Source organism: Mchenga conophoros, linkage group LG6, assembly GCF_057382185.1.
Source record: "Mchenga conophoros isolate Kocher_MC1m ecotype Shallow Benthic linkage group LG6, M_conophoros_male_GT1.1, whole genome shotgun sequence".
Taxonomy (NCBI): domain Eukaryota; kingdom Metazoa; phylum Chordata; class Actinopteri; order Cichliformes; family Cichlidae; genus Mchenga; species Mchenga conophoros.
Genome location: NC_140531.1, coordinates 20516561 through 20531911, shown reverse-complemented (window position 1 = coordinate 20531911; position 15351 = coordinate 20516561). Strand labels below are relative to the sequence as shown.

General features: G+C 41.8%; 1 protein-coding gene across 3 annotated transcripts; it reads right to left on the bottom strand.

The window, feature by feature from the left end:
- Positions 1 to 122: 122 nt before the first annotated feature.
- Positions 123 to 14799, bottom strand: LOC146572491 (PRELI domain-containing protein 1, mitochondrial-like). Of its 3 annotated transcripts, XM_085276710.1 has the most exons (7): positions 14419 to 14665; positions 12936 to 13142; positions 12011 to 12236; positions 11074 to 11187; positions 10139 to 10217; positions 9327 to 9352; positions 123 to 1664 (listed from the first exon to the last, which is right to left on the bottom strand). In XM_085276710.1, exons 2-7 carry the CDS (start codon positions 13025 to 13027, stop codon positions 1629 to 1631), a joined length of 573 nt encoding a protein of 190 aa, XP_085132836.1. In that variant the 5' UTR covers positions 13028 to 13142; positions 14419 to 14665; the 3' UTR covers positions 123 to 1628. The 3 variants fall into 3 exon arrangements, with proteins under 3 accessions (XP_085132836.1, XP_085132835.1, XP_085132834.1); XM_085276709.1 differs by lacking the exons at positions 9327 to 9352; positions 14419 to 14665 and adding an exon at positions 14723 to 14799; XM_085276708.1 differs by lacking the exon at positions 9327 to 9352 and having other exon boundaries at positions 14419 to 14656.
- Between the last annotated feature and the right edge of the window lie 552 nt (positions 14800 to 15351).

The window sequence follows — 15351 nt, the reverse complement described above, 5'->3', positions numbered from 1 at the left end:
CGCAGCTGTGAAACTGGAATATTGGGGGGATGTTTAAAGTTCAGAGTTCATCTTTTGTCAGCGTGACAGCGAAGAGACATTGGGTGACGGCGTCAACAAACAGGCGCAATTAATTCGACAAATAACTCGTCAAACTTTTATTAAATCTCAGCTTAACACTGACGAGCTTCAAAACATGTCTAGCTATTAAACTGAAAGTCCAGAGATTTATGGACATCTTACAGCACAAAACCCTAAAGACTTCTTAAAAATACATCACATGAATAATTTTTAATGATAAATAAAATGTTGGAGCGAAAAAACAAATCCAGTCGATTCCATCCTGAAGGGAATGCAGTTGTTGAAAACAGTTTACAACAGGGGTGTCAAACATACAGCCCGAGGGCCAGAACCGGCCCACCAAAAGTGTCCAATCCGGCCCAGCAGATGGGTTTAGAAGAAAAACTTACATTTTTGACATTTCACTGCATTTGTCAGTTTTATTATTTTATTATTACTGACAAAAACATCACGCACAGCATAGCATAATACACCTAAACAAAAATAATAAAATTATTCTATAAAATTAACAGTAAAGATCTCTTATTTATTCATTTCATTTCATCCAGAAAAAAAAATTCTGTTATATTACAGAACAAAAAGACCCTTTTTCTGTTAATTTATGCTATTATTCCTTAACGTGAAAGCCAAACAGCCGTCCTTGTTTTTCATAATGCAGAACAACAGATATATTTAAAATTGCACTTCATGTTCATAACACATCATCGTTTAAGCGCGTAGTTAAACTTCTTTACACTGAATCTAAAGGGCAAACAATTGGCAGTGTGTTTTTAAGACTTTATTAGGCAGTACTGTAGTTTCACTGGTCCGACCAACTTAAGATAAAATTACTCTCTATGCTGCCACAACACAGAGTTTGACACCCCTGGTTTACAATAAAATAAACTTCAACAGTAAAGAAGATTTTACTAAAGCTTTAAATTAGCTTAATTTTTTTCTTGTGATTATCCATGCATCAGTACAGACCTGCTGGCAGAAACATATATGCTTTCCAAACATAAGAACGATATTACAGCAGACGCTGTGTGCTGACACCTGTAACAGATATTCTCTGCAGTTTATTGCAGTGTCAAACCTGAAAAAATGAACCGTAAAGCATTTAAGTACAGTTAAGCATTCAACTACAGCTCTGATAACTAACCGATGAAGTTAAATTAAAATTACAAAGTCACGTGATCGTGATTTGGTCTAATTTGAGCTTTTAGCTGGAGCTCAATAATAAATGATATGTTAATAAATATAATAAACTTGAAAGAGCCAATGAGAAGAAAGCATATGTGCTGATAATAACGATGTTTATAATCGTCTTTGACAGCAGATTTGTCAGCAGAGGTAACCCGACAGAGGAGTCAGACTGTTTCTTATTAAGAGAAATCGTAAACAGCGAGCATACAGCAAAACTTCAAGATGATCGAGATGATCAAAGGCAATCATGCCGAGTCCACACACACACACACACAGACACACAAACACACAGTGCTTTCAGATAAACTGCCGGGGTTTCTGTGGGACGGCAGCAGCTGAAGCCAGCGTCTTGGCTGCTTCTTTGGCCTTTTCTGACGCGTCCTTCACTGTGTCCCTGAGCAGCCGCTGGGGCGCCTCTCCTGTGGGAAGAGAGCGAGGGTGAGGCGGGAGAGAACGAGGACGACAGGCATCAGCAACACTGCGAGATCCTTGCTGAGATCAGGATGCTCACTGACACTTCTGTGGCCGATTTTCTCGTGACTTTCATGATTTAGTAGCTTGAGAAGTGTGCTGCCTTTTTTTGTTCTTGTTGTTGTTTTCGGAGCCACCCACAGAAAACAAGCACACAGAAACACACGCCTTCAAAAATCAAAGAGAATACTTTTACTACAGTGAAGATAAAGTGAGCTCCTCTCCGTGCACTTGTTAACTTTTACCAGACAGTGCTCACTCAGTTCAGCGCTGTTACTAAGTCAGACCTAATGATCACAATTGTGACTTTCCTCTAACAGTCATTAAAGGTAAGGAAAGGTAAGGTGACACATACAAAAAATAAATACATATCAACAAGGACCTTTCTAAAAAGGCTTCACTGAATAAGTCTGCACTCTCCTCATCTGTATGCTGTCAGGAACAGCCTCATACTGGATTTAGCGCCAGGGGCTGCACAGTCTATTTGTGTCTGCCCTGACTATGAACCCCACAACCTCGTGTGAGAACAACAACCTGAGTCACAAAAAGACACAGTGATCCCCCCCCACTCAAACACGAGATGATAAGGAGATACATTTCCTTCAATTCTGCACTTTTATTTTTTTAAACCGAGACGTAGATATGAAGTGCGAGTGTGCGTTAGCGCTGTCAAAGGGAAAGGGCTCTTTGTGTGTCTGAACGCTGACAATAACAGCGGGGAGGGACTCCTTACGGTCAAAAACAAAAGTCTCTCACGTTTTTTCAAGGCAGCATTTTTTAAACAAAGCAAAAATTGCTTATTGGATTTAAATGTAGTAAGCAATATTAAAAAGAAAAAAAATCCAATCAGCAAACTATAGTGAAATTCATATCAGCAAAGATATGAACTTCTGGAGACGTGTGGTACTTTCAGATACTCGCATGCCAACTGTCTAAGAAAACATGTTTTGTATCCCAAGATTGTATCTTGGATCAAATCAAATAAATGCATAATTATAATAAAGGTCAATCAAATGGACCAATATGGCAAGGCCATGATGATCCAATAGGTAAAGTAAATCCTTCAGACAACAATTCTGATGGCTAAAGAGCCAAATGGGACAGGCGGAAAAAAAAAAAAAAAGTATTATTTTGTATTTTGTCTGTGAAGGTTCTCAGTCATCCAGGTCATCGTAGTCAAAGGCGCTTGCAAAGAAAAGCGTCTGGACTTCTTTAAGTTGCTTGAAGACGTTTCACCTCTCATCCGAGAAGCTTCTTCAGTTCTAAGGTCAAATGGTGGAGAGTCCCAGAAATAAACCTAGTGGGAGTGACCCCCCACAGAGGGACAAAAGGACCCCCTGATGATCCTCTAATCGCCTGAGCCAAGGAGGGAAACTGGGCGTGGGTCCCAATCAGCCAGAGTTTCGGGTGTGTTCATTGTGAAACCTGGCCCCACCTTATCATGCGAATTCCTGAGGTCAGATGGCCCAGGATGTGAGTGGGCGTTAAGGCGTCTGGGAAGGGATCTCAAAACTGGATTATAGATGGCAGAGAGTTGGTGTCGTAAACCCCCGCCTCTGTTCAAAGATGGTCGCTCACAGTGGACATAGATGGCTTCTTTCACTCCTCTTTCAAACCATCTGTCCTCTCTGTCCAAAATGTGAACATTGGCATCCTCGAAAGAGTGTCCTTTATCCTTAAGATGCAGATGGACTGCTGAGTCTTGTCCTGTGGAGGTGACTCCTCTGTGTTGTGCCATGCGCTTGTGAAGTGGCTGTTTGGTCTCTCCAATGTAGAGGTCTGAGCATTCCTCGCTGCACTGTACAGCATACACCACATTGTTAAGTTTGTGTTTTGGCGTTTTGTCTTTCGGGTGAACCAGTTTCTGTCTGAGCGTGTTGCTGGGTCTGAAATACACTGGGATGTCATGCTTGGAGAAAACTCTCCTGAGTTTCTCTGATACACCGGCTACATAGGGGATGACAATATTGTTGCGTCTGTCCTTCTTATCCTCCCTCGCTGGTGTCTGGTCTTCTTTTCTGTGCCTCTTTGCTGACTTTAAGAACGCCCATTTAGGATAGCCGCACGTTTTGAGTGCTTCCTTTACATGTGTGTGTGTTCCTTCTTTTTTCCTTCAGGCTTAGAGGGAACATGTTCTGCCCGGTGGTGTAGGGTCCTAATTACTCCAAGTTTGTGTTCCAAAGGGTGATGGGAGTCAAAGTTCATCCTGAACCTACACAACCCAGAGAAGAAAACACACCTGATGCCAGTCAGGAGAAATGGGTTAAGAACTTTTCAGACAGGATTCTCACTGAACCTGAAAAGAAAGTATTAGCCAAAGGACTCAATTTTGCCATTTCTCCACAACAGTTGCCCATAGTGGACCTCATCACAGCCACAGAATCTGCCATACGGATTAATAAATTATCACAGACAGAAGCAGAGCAAATCAGGATGAAAGTCTCAGCCACGCTCTCCAGTGCCAAAGTCCCTCCATCCAACCTCACAATACAGGAAAAGAAGGCCGTCGCTTCCCTGAGCAAAGACCACAACATCACTGTTTTACCAGCTGATAAGGGAAGATGCACCGTGGTCCTAAACACTACAGATTACCATACAAAGATCACTACTCTCCTCAGTGACAACAATACCTACGAAGCCCTAAAGCGAGACCCCACAAGCAGCTACAAAAAGAAAGTTATAGCTTGCCTTCAAGACTTTGAAAAGGACAAAATTATTGACCGCCTTACATATCACCGCCTTTACCCAGGGGATGCCATACCCTGCATCTATGGACTTCCTAAGATCCACAAGGAAGCTGTCCCACTCAGACCCATAGTCAGTAGCATAAACTCAGCCACTTATAACATTGCTAAACACCTTGCTACCATCCTTGCTCCTCTCGTGGGGAACACCCCACACCACATCAAGAACTCCACCGACTTCACCGACAAGGTCCAGAAACTTACCCTGGATCCAGATGAAACCATGGTGTCCTTTGATGTAGTCTCTCTCTTCACTTGCATACCCACCACGGAGGCCGTGGAGACTGTCAGAAAACGACTACAAGAAGACAGCTCCTTGGAGGACAGGACCAACTTCACACCCGATCAGATCTGCACACTGTTAGACCTCTGCCTCACCACTACATATTTCAAATACAACGAAGGCTTTTACAGACAAAAACATGGCTGTGCCATGGGCTCCCCCGTGTCACCTATTGTAGCCAACCTTTACATGGAGGAAGTGGAAAGGAAGGCTCTTGGCTCTTTCAAAGGAAGAGTACCCAGCCACTGGTACAGATATGTGGACGACACCTGGGTCAAAATCAAGACACAAGAAGTGGAATCCTTCACTGCGCACATCAACGCTGTGGATAAAAACATCAAGTTCACCAGGGAAGACACAAAGGACAACTGTCTGCCTTTCCTGGACTGCGCTGTGCACATTGAAGAGAACGGCAAACTCAACATCGAAGTTTACCGGAAGCCCACACACACGGACCAGTACCTCCTGTTTGACTCCCATCACCCTTTGGAACACAAACTTGGAGTAATTAGGACCCTACACCACCGGGCAGAACATGTTCCCTCTAAGCCTGAAGGAAAAAAGAAGGAACACACACATGTAAAGGAAGCACTCAAAACGTGCGGCTATCCTAAATGGGCGTTCTTAAAGTCAGCAAAGAGGCACAGAAAAGAAGACCAGACACCAGCGAGGGAGGATAAGAAGGACAGACGCAACAACATTGTCATCCCCTATGTAGCCGGTGTATCAGAGAAACTCAGGAGAGTTTTCTCCAAGCATGACATCCCGGTGTATTTCAGACCCAGCAACACGCTCAGACAGAAACTGGTTCACCCGAAAGACAAAACGCCAAAACACAAACTTAACAATGTGGTGTATGCTGGACAGTGCAGCGAGGAATGCTCAGACCTCTACATTGGAGAGACCAAACAGCCACTTCACAAGCGCATGGCACAACACAGAGGAGTCACCTCCACAGGACAAGACTCAGCAGTCCATCTGCATCTTAAGGATAAAGGACACTCTTTCGAGGATGCCAATGTTCACATTTTGGACAGAGAGGACAGATGGTTTGAAAGAGGAGTGAAAGAAGCCATCTATGTCCACTGTGAGCGACCATCTTTGAACAGAGGCGGTGGTTTACGACACCAACTCTCTGCCATCTATAATCCAGTTTTGAGATCCCTTCCCAGACGCCTTAATGCCCACTCACATCCTGGGCCATCTGACTTCAGGAATTCGCATGATAAGGTGGGGCCAGGTTTCACAATGAACACACCCGAAACTCTGGCTGATTGGGACCCACGCCCAGTTTCCCACCTTGGCTCAGGCGATTAGAGGATCATCAGGGGGTCCTTTTGTCCCTCTGTGGGGGGATACTCCCACTAGGTTTATTTCTGGGACTCTCCACCATTTGACCCTAGAACTGAAGAAGCTTCTCGGATGAGAGGTGAAACGTCTTCAAGCAACTTAAAGAAGTCCAGACGCTTTTCTTTGCAAGCGCCTTTGACTATTTTGTATTTTTTAAAAGTTATTTATTTTCATTTCATTAGTTCATTTTTTTTTAATTAATTAATAAATTTTTAACTTATTTATCTAGCTGCCAGCATTGCTGAAACCATGTTAATAAAAAAAAAAAAATCCACCCCTGTGTGCGATCAAAATGTCAGAAATATTTCAGCATTCCCGTCGTCTGGGTTTACCCACACTGCCTGAACGTTAAAGAGTCCTTGCAGACTACAAACACGGGTGGGAAATAACCTTCCGGTCTGTTTCTGTGCTGTGGCATTTCAGGTGATTTTCATTCATTATGTTATGAAACAAATACGGCTGTTTACATTTAGACATCTCAGGACCTGACGACCTCTGAACACACCCTCATCAGTCCATCTCTCTGTATGTGCTCTTAAATAGCAAACTAACACATAACCATAGATTTCTCCTTTACACTGACAATTTCCCTAACAAATGAACGAGGTAAGGACAAACCTTTTTGACTAAGAAAATCGAATTCATCATTGTGTTTACCACCAGAATACAACATATGCTGAAATCCTTCTAAAAGTGAGTTTTGCCACTCTGTAGCCATTTCGGTAATGCCTCTGGGCCGTTATTTTGAAGGTGTGCGTGTACAAACAAAGACTGAGCAACAGTGCTTAAAAATGCTCTCATAAACGCTCTGCTCACATTGATTCTTGCTTAACCCATATGGAAAAGATATATATAAATCTTATAAAGTTTGTATCTGTCTTGTATGAAACTTGTATGTTTTGGATACTTACTAAAAAAAATATATGAAAGTAATGAGAAAGTGGCCACTTTCATGAGTAAATCATATAAGTTTTTACTATTTCTTTTCCATATGGGAAGATAAGGCTGAAAAACCTTCCCTCTGCCCCAAGCTTACACTTCTCTTCCAAACATGTAGAAGAAGTGTAAGCTTATACAGTTGGTATGAAGTGACCCAAAGGATACATTGTGTTGTTTACATCAAATTCTATTGTCCAATTTTGGTGAGCTTGTGTAAATTGTAGCCTGAGTTTCCTGTTCTTAGCTGACAGATTGCACCTGCTGTGGTCTTCTGCTGCTGTAATCTATCTGCTTCAAGGTTGTACATTCAAAGATGGTCTTGTGCCTTCTCTGGTTGTAATGGCATAACAACATGGTATGCAGGGTGCTCAGCTGCGGACAGGAAAGTACTGCAGAGGGTCATCAACACAGCCCAGAAGATCACTGGCTGCTCTCTGCCCAGCCTGGAGGTCACTGCAAACTCTCGGTACCTCAGCAGAGCTGGCAATATCATCAAGGACCACTCTCACCCCAGCAACCAACTGTTTGAACTATTACCGTCAGGCCGACGGTACAGGTCACATAAAACCAGGACAAACAGATTCAGGGATAGCTTCTTTCCCAGAGCTACCACCGTAGTAAATAAGCACAAAAACAATTGAACCTATTCCATACCGTCACTGTCATTATATTATGCTGCTATTCATACTGTCATTATATTAATGCTGCTATCCTGTATATATTGTACATACTATTGTTTGAGTACTTACGATTGTTTTTTTGTACTTTTTATATTTTACATTTATATTTATTATTGAAACTTGCACCAAGGGAGTGGCACTCCAATTTCGTTGTACATAACCCCTAACCCTGTACAATGACAATAAAGGCTATTCTATTCTATTCTATTCTATTCTATTCTATTCTAATGAGTGACAATTTGAGTTACTGTCGCCTTCCTATCAGATCCTATGGCTCCAACAAGGCAAAACTGCAGCTCACTGGACATTTTCTCCTTTTCATTCTCTGTAAACGTAGAAATGGTTGCGAAAATCTCAGCAGATCAGCAGTTACTGAAATACCCAGACCGGCCCATCTGGCACCCTCAACCACGGCACATGTAAAGTCACTTAAATTCCTCCTCATAATGATGCACAGCTTGAATTTAAGCAGGTTATGGCTACGTTCACACTGCAGGCGAAAGCGCATCAAATCCGATTTTTTTGACCCTATGCGACCCATATCCGATCATGCTATGACAGTGTGAACGGCGCAAATCCGATATTTTCAAATCCGATCTGGGTCACTTTCGTATGTGGTACTGAATCCGATACATATCCGATGTATTAGAAAGCGACTGCTGTTTGAACGGTCAAGTCGCATTAAATCCGCCTTTTACGTCACCGACACAAGACTGAAGCCAATTATCAGCGCCAGAGAAGCGCCCGAGAAGACATCGCGAACGCTTCCTGGCCATCCAGTGTAGATGTTAGTGAAACTGTTGGGAAGACAACGTAAACATTTTATTTGTACTGTATAATCTGCAGATTCTGACAGAAATCTGCAGCTATCCTTTGAAGCACCGCTCCTCTCTTAAACAGCAATAAGGATCATTATTAGGTTATTTACATTATTATGTAAATAACAAAATAACTTAAAGCAAAAATTGGGAAACGTGAAGTCCGAAGTCTTTATATTAAGGGCCATCAGTCAAACAATACTGTTGCTCTGGGTCTAAACAGAGCGCGTTGTGTGTGGCATCTTCTTTTGCGCATGCGGGCCGCTTTGAGCGTTCACACTAGAGCGCGTTTGCTGTCGCATTTTATTTGTAGTGTGAACGAGCAGACAAAAAAATCGGATTTGATCAAAAAATCGGAATTGAGCATTAAGACCTGCAGTGTGAACGTAGCCTATCTTGGTCTAAATACCTAAATGGCACCCAGCTGCTTCCACGTGATTGGCTGATTAGATATTTGCATTAACAAGCATCTGAACAGGCCTGCCTAACAAAGAGTCCAGTGAGTGTGATCTTCTCTACATGAAGGTTTGCCAAATTTGATGAAATTCCTTCAGTGGTTGATGATGACTCAAAACATCACAACCGTATTTAATTCGTTTTAAAATAAGAATCACATCAGAATCAACTAAACAACACATCTACTTCTATACTCTAAACTACTATTTAGATCACTGTTGCTCAGACAGGGTAAAAAGTTACTGCCTCAGCTACGCTGTCTACTCTGTGCAGCAACATGTGACAACCCCCGGGCAACGCCTGGGATGGCAGATGGATGCCTCAGTCCTAGCACACTTACCATGACGCTCAGCCTGATGCCGATTCCTGTAGTGGCATCAACAAAAGTGGCAACAGGACGGAATCACACAATCAAGACACACGTACGCTGCATCAGCACAACACACAGTTTGGAACAATGTAAATATTATCTTATTCTTTGGGGTTAAATTTGACTTTCCACACTTAATGTACAAATTATTTGAGGTTATTCGTAGTGCGCAGACTTACAGTACTTTTAAAAAAAATCCCTCAAATGTGAACATTTTCAGGTTTAGCTGGTGTCCTATTATTTTAAACTAAACCCTACCCAATATGAGAAACTGATAAATCAACACTAGAAAAAGTGACTCATCTGCAGATGGTTCATCTCTAAGTGTTGTTGTTTCTTTAATACATCTCTTCATACATCCCTCATTATGATTTACTCTGTTAAACTCTCTTTATGCAACACTGACTACCTAAATTATTTCTGTCCAAACCTAAATTAGGAAATTGTGCCATTTGTGACTGTAGCTGTCATGGTTTCACATCCCCCCGCCTTTTATCACATGGCACGTGGAGGAGTAAGATTTCTTCAGGCTATTTGTCAATTATGTATTTTCAGGATGCTGGGAAGTTTAGTGTTGAGTCCAGAGTGGCAGGGGTGAGCCCCTTCAGGTTGTTATGACAGCAGTCCTGTGTTTCTGGGGCGAAAAGAAAGCTCCATTTCCTGTTTAAGTTTTCCCCCCTTCCAGAAATGGCAACAGTTAAAAATAAGCTGTTTTGTTTTCCTCTGCTTTTCCTCCTGCTCTCTGCCCTGTTTCAGCTGGAACACACATGAAGTGTACATACCCTGCAGGTTGGACAGCGCGTATTCCAGCCCCTTCATGGCCTTCACCTGGTTGCTCTTGAAGCGAGCCAAACCAAACTCCTGTGAGAAGACAGAACAGGAAATGGCTTTACACAGGGGAGATTGTCTGGGAAACAACACCGTCTTGTCACTGCAAGTCTCTGGGGATATCCAAACAAGCCTGGCATCTTCCATATTTAATGATTCCAATTTAGTAGACTTATTTTTTGTTTTGTTTTTTTGCTGTAATTTCACTTCTCCCACTACTTTATTTTAGCATGAGCGCTAAAGTAAAGATCTGAAAATTCAGGACATCGGCCTCTAGAATGAAAAGAATTGCATCTATTCTATCTGAACCGCCGTAGAGTAGATGAAAGCAGACGAATAAATGCTTCTAAGAGTACTCATATCATTCCTGTGCTGACTGACATCTAACTTACCTAAAGGGCAGATGGGCTCTTACTGAAAGAAAAGAATTCATTTACCGTCTTGTGTCTATCACACAAAGGAAAGCCAGAGTACAGACTGTATATAAAAGTTGGGAGAAGCAACCATGACATCGCTGTGTGGTTTGTGGATTATTTTTTTTGAATTTGCAGATTTAGCACGTTAGACATTTATAGATGGTTAGCGCAAACAGTTGATCTTACTAAGAAACTAAGAAAACGGCACAATAAATCTTTATTCTGTTTAGTTTACTAAACACGGGATCATAACTTCTTTTAAAAAGGAACATCATGATTTGAATTTAGCAACCAAGTCCAAAAATGTAGGAGGATAGTGCTTACTTTGAGCTCCTAAATCAAATAAGAAGTCTGATTGTTTCCTCACAGAGGTCTGCTTGCAGCTACATGAGTTGCCCTCTGCTGGCAATGAGAGTGAATGCAGGTCTCAGGCACATTTATATACAGTGGTTTTGGCTGGGGTCTGTCTGTACCTGAATGGGTTTGGAGAAGCCATAAATGCTCGAGGATATCCACGCCTCACGTTTCAGCTGTGTGGTCGCTGGATGCTCCACTGAGCCTTGGAAAACACAACGCTCCTCAACAGACTTGGTTGGGAAAGAAAAGTGACAGCAGGTTATAATAAACTAAGATGCAACTCAACAGATTTACTATGGAAGTCATCATTTCAGGATTTTAAGTAACTCGTGGTCTTGGCAACAAGATTTCTGGAGACGTAACTTCACTAAAGACGATCTTTCTTTCTGCAAAAGCCTTTGAAGGATTTGAAGAACTGTTTTTGTCTCAACACCTGCACAGAACTACCATGTCTCAAAATGTTTTCCATATTTTCCCATGAAGCCATCATGTTTCAGACTGCAGCAAATTAAAAACACAAGCATCATCAAGTATGTTGTAACGTAGTGCAGTTTTCATTAAAGTTTTAAGAAAAGATCATAAAAATATAACATTTAGTTGTGTGTATAAATGCGTGTGCGAAATAAGGACCTCTGTCCTTGTGTGAACTGATTTCTTTATTCCTGTTATTGTCTGTGCCAGACTCTGGCAACCCACAGTACTCTACAACACCTGTAACCACAACAGTGATGTGATGTCAGACCACATTACTTTCCTTATATCATGGCAGCAAGATGACAGCTTTGACAGAAGTCCTACACAGTTTCACATGTAAAAAAACAAAACACAAACAACACATACCTACTTTCACAGCAACTTCAGCAGAAAAACAAGCAGAGTCAAGTGAAAATTTTAATTTCTCTCCACCACACAAGATCACAAAGGCAATGATGATTAAAACCCATCAGGAAAAAGGCATAACACAGGAAACTGGCTGCGTGTTGATTAGAATCTCTCTGAAACAGCTCAACAAGTAGACGGCAGGAAAAAAACAACAACAACACAAAGCCTCACCATGAGAGTTGTGTGGTTGAGGTTCCAGGTGTAGGTGGTCAGGCTCTTGTTCACTGGGTCCACGATGGAGTCCTCGATGATGTACACAGAGCGAGACATGCCGGCGGGGAAGAGCCGCTCCGCCCAGCGAGGCAATCGATTGGTCTTCATTAGAAGCCGTCTGGAGAGGAGCCGGTGGTCTGCTGTTACCTCCCGGTACACGACGTCCTCCGTGAGAACATGGGTGCTGGGTGACACAAAAACACACAGCCACATCACCTACAGGGTTACTGTGAGGCTTCTCATCTGTTTCTAGTGTACGTTCAAAGAGTGCACCATCATAATATACACCAAAAGAAAGAAGAAAAATATATGCAAGTAAAATATTCTGATGTCGTCTAAGTCAGGCATAAAAAAAAAACAAGAAGCACATAAACCACCTGCCCACCTCGATCAGCCAAACTTAGTTTTGCTTCTCTGATACACTGTCTCAGTTCTCAATCTCACTCAAGACTGACAAGCGTATTTTTGCTTGCGAGCCTCCAAAATTGAAACAATATACAGGCATCACCTGCACGACTGCCTAGTTTTGAAGAATGATTAAACAATACACTAAAACATTGCACTACATAATTATTTACATTTTCTAAACCACAGTTCAGCAAAGTTAATGTAATTCCTACTTTCCAACTAGTGAGGAGATCAGGGGAAATAGAAAGCATTTAAAAGATATCACACAGCATTCAAATGTTCACTAAAAGTAAAAGCCAGCAATGGTAATCCCAAAGTCAAAAAGGACTCGTTTTTTTGGCACCTTAATTTTTAGTAGCAAATTTTATGGCTCTCCATGTGACGGCTGAAGGAGGACTGACATCTGAAGGCATGCTGCTAGTGTTTTCTAATGAGCACCTTTGATAAAATACTGATTATGAGAATGCTGGAGTACCTGAATGGGTTTGGGTACCTCTGCCAGAAAGCAGAGACAACATGGTCCCATGTACTCCTGATGTCGGTGCTGCTACAGAAATACTTGACCATTTTTTTTTTGATGGTGTGCAGGACGGTGTGAATCCCAAACCCTGAGGTCCCTCGCTGTGATTATACAAATCAGTGAAAAGTTTGGTGCTGACTCCATCCACAGTCTGTGGTGATCCTGCAAAAGTGAAGGGAACAATGAGTAAAAAGGTTACGCGGATAAAAATGCTGAATAAAGAGTATTTTACTGCTGGGTGGGATGGACATGGTCAGCACCAATAGTCAGATAGGCTGTGGCATGTAAACGATGGTCAGTTGGTAATAAGGGGCCCAAAGTGTGCCAAGAAAGTATCTCAAACACTATTACAACTTCAACAGTCTGCACCATTAATAAAAAGCAGGATGGATCCACGCTTTCATGTCATTTACACAAAACCTCTGATCCTACCATCTTAATGTCTCAGAAATAGAGACTAATCAGACCAGGCAGCATTTTTACAAGCTTCTATTGTCCAATTTCAGGAAGCATGTGTGAATTGTGGCCTCAGTTTCCTGTTCTCAGATGATAGGAGTAACAGCTTGTTCTGCTGCTTCAGAGCTTGATGTAGTGTTGGCTCTTTCGCATATCATGATTGTAACCAGTGTTCATTTGAGCTGCTATTGCCTTCCCATCAGTTGAATGTTCTCTGACAATCATTCAGACCTGCAACCAGCTCACTGGATATTTTCTCTCTTTTTTTGGGCTTATTCTTTATAAACCCTAGAGATGGCTGTGCAGGAAAATCCCAGTAGATCAGCAGTTTCTGAATGCTTAGAGCAGTCCGCCTGGTACCAACAACAACGCCACATTGAAATCACCTTAAACTCCAGCAGGTCATCTGGAGCATACCTGCCGGCCTAAATGCACCGAGCTGCTGCGATGTGATCAGTCGATTAGCTAAAACAATGTGAACAGGTGTATCTAATAAAGTGGCCGGTGACTTTATGTTTTTCGATTTTGTTGTATAGACTTCAATGGGTCCCCCAAATATCCATTTTTTTCCCAATTACAGCACCAATAAAACATTTTTGAAACCACCATTTGTTATCTTTTATTGACTTTTCACATTTTCATAGCTCAACATGACGTAAGTCCTTACGTAATATACGCACGTCACCTTGACATATGGTTGGCTGGTTATCGTTACCGTTGGTTTGCTGGACAGCTAAGAGCTATCAAGTTAGCTTCCAGAAACCACTTAATTAACCACATAATTCAAGTGATTTACTCTAAATGTTATACTGAGCTTAAGTAAAAGACCGGTTATTTCACAGCTTAATGTTAACTGAGTTCAGAGTTTGACAGGAGGTTTACAGCAATAATACCGCACTTCAAGTTTCGGTAGCCTCCCGTTCCGTTATATGGCCACTAACCGAAATGTGAAACATTCCGGAAATAGTATAAGCAAGCTTACCTGTAGTTGCTGCTACTTTAATGCTAGGCTAATAAATATTAGTTGTTTGTTGAGCCTAAAGCCAACAAACTAACTGATGTTAGCTAGTTATATTCATAGTGTCATATGAACCCGGTCAGCCAGCTCCGAGTCGTAGGTCGGACCGTTTTACTGTAAAGCCACTTCCGGTTGTCGTTTTAAAGTAAAAGCTCTCACAAACATTTCTCTTTTCACGCATTGGAGACTGCTGTGTGATACAAAGACCTGATGGCTAGTCCCGAATTTTGAACCTTTAAAATATATATATATTTAACGAGGAACCTACAGTTTTCATAAAAGTACTCATGAAATACTTAGATTCCCATCGTGCCTATTCTTGCCTGCTGGTGTTCTAATTTAAACAGTCAGCTAAAATAAACATTAGCTGCATCCGTTACAATGTAGTAAAGACACTTATTTAATTCTAGAAAAACAGTGAGAAGATGAAGCCAGTGAACAGTTTTTACAGTTGTTCACTAAACGTCACTATGAGACCACCCTGCAGTAGGATATGTACGGTTGCCCATTATATCATTTCACACTCCTTGAATTTGTCCCAGACCAACAAATTGCCAAAGCTTCTGCTTTCATGGAGATGTTACACTTGCTGATGATCAGTGAATGCATTGCATCAGGAGCACCTGGCTGCTACTTTACTCTCTTAATTCCTATGGAAGCAGTAAGAGTGCACTTGGGTTTTTTATTTACAGGGCTGCAGAGAGTCCTGTGATAACTTTCTTTTTCACGTGGCTGTGGTGTTGTTGAGCTCTCTCTGCTCAAACTCACATCCCAGTTTGCAAACCAGACTTTTAGAAATCATTGTTTTTTTTAATGCTCACATGAACTGTGGAGTAGCCTAATCAAGACACTGTCCCTTTAAAAGGCCCGCTGAGGCTTCACGTCAGTCTTGTGTTT

Coding starts and splice junctions, on each gene's coding strand:
- LOC146572491 (XM_085276709.1), bottom strand. CDS start 13,027: ATGGTCAAGTATTTCTGTAGCAGCACCGACATCAGGAGTACATGGGAC. Junction 12,237..12,935: donor AGGTACCCAAACCCATTCAG/GTACTCCAGCAT, acceptor TGTGTCACCCAG/CACCCATGTTCTCACGGAGG. Junction 1,665..10,138: donor CGCGCTGTCCAACCTGCAGG/GTATGTACACTT, acceptor CTCTTCCCACAG/GAGAGGCGCCCCAGCGGCTG.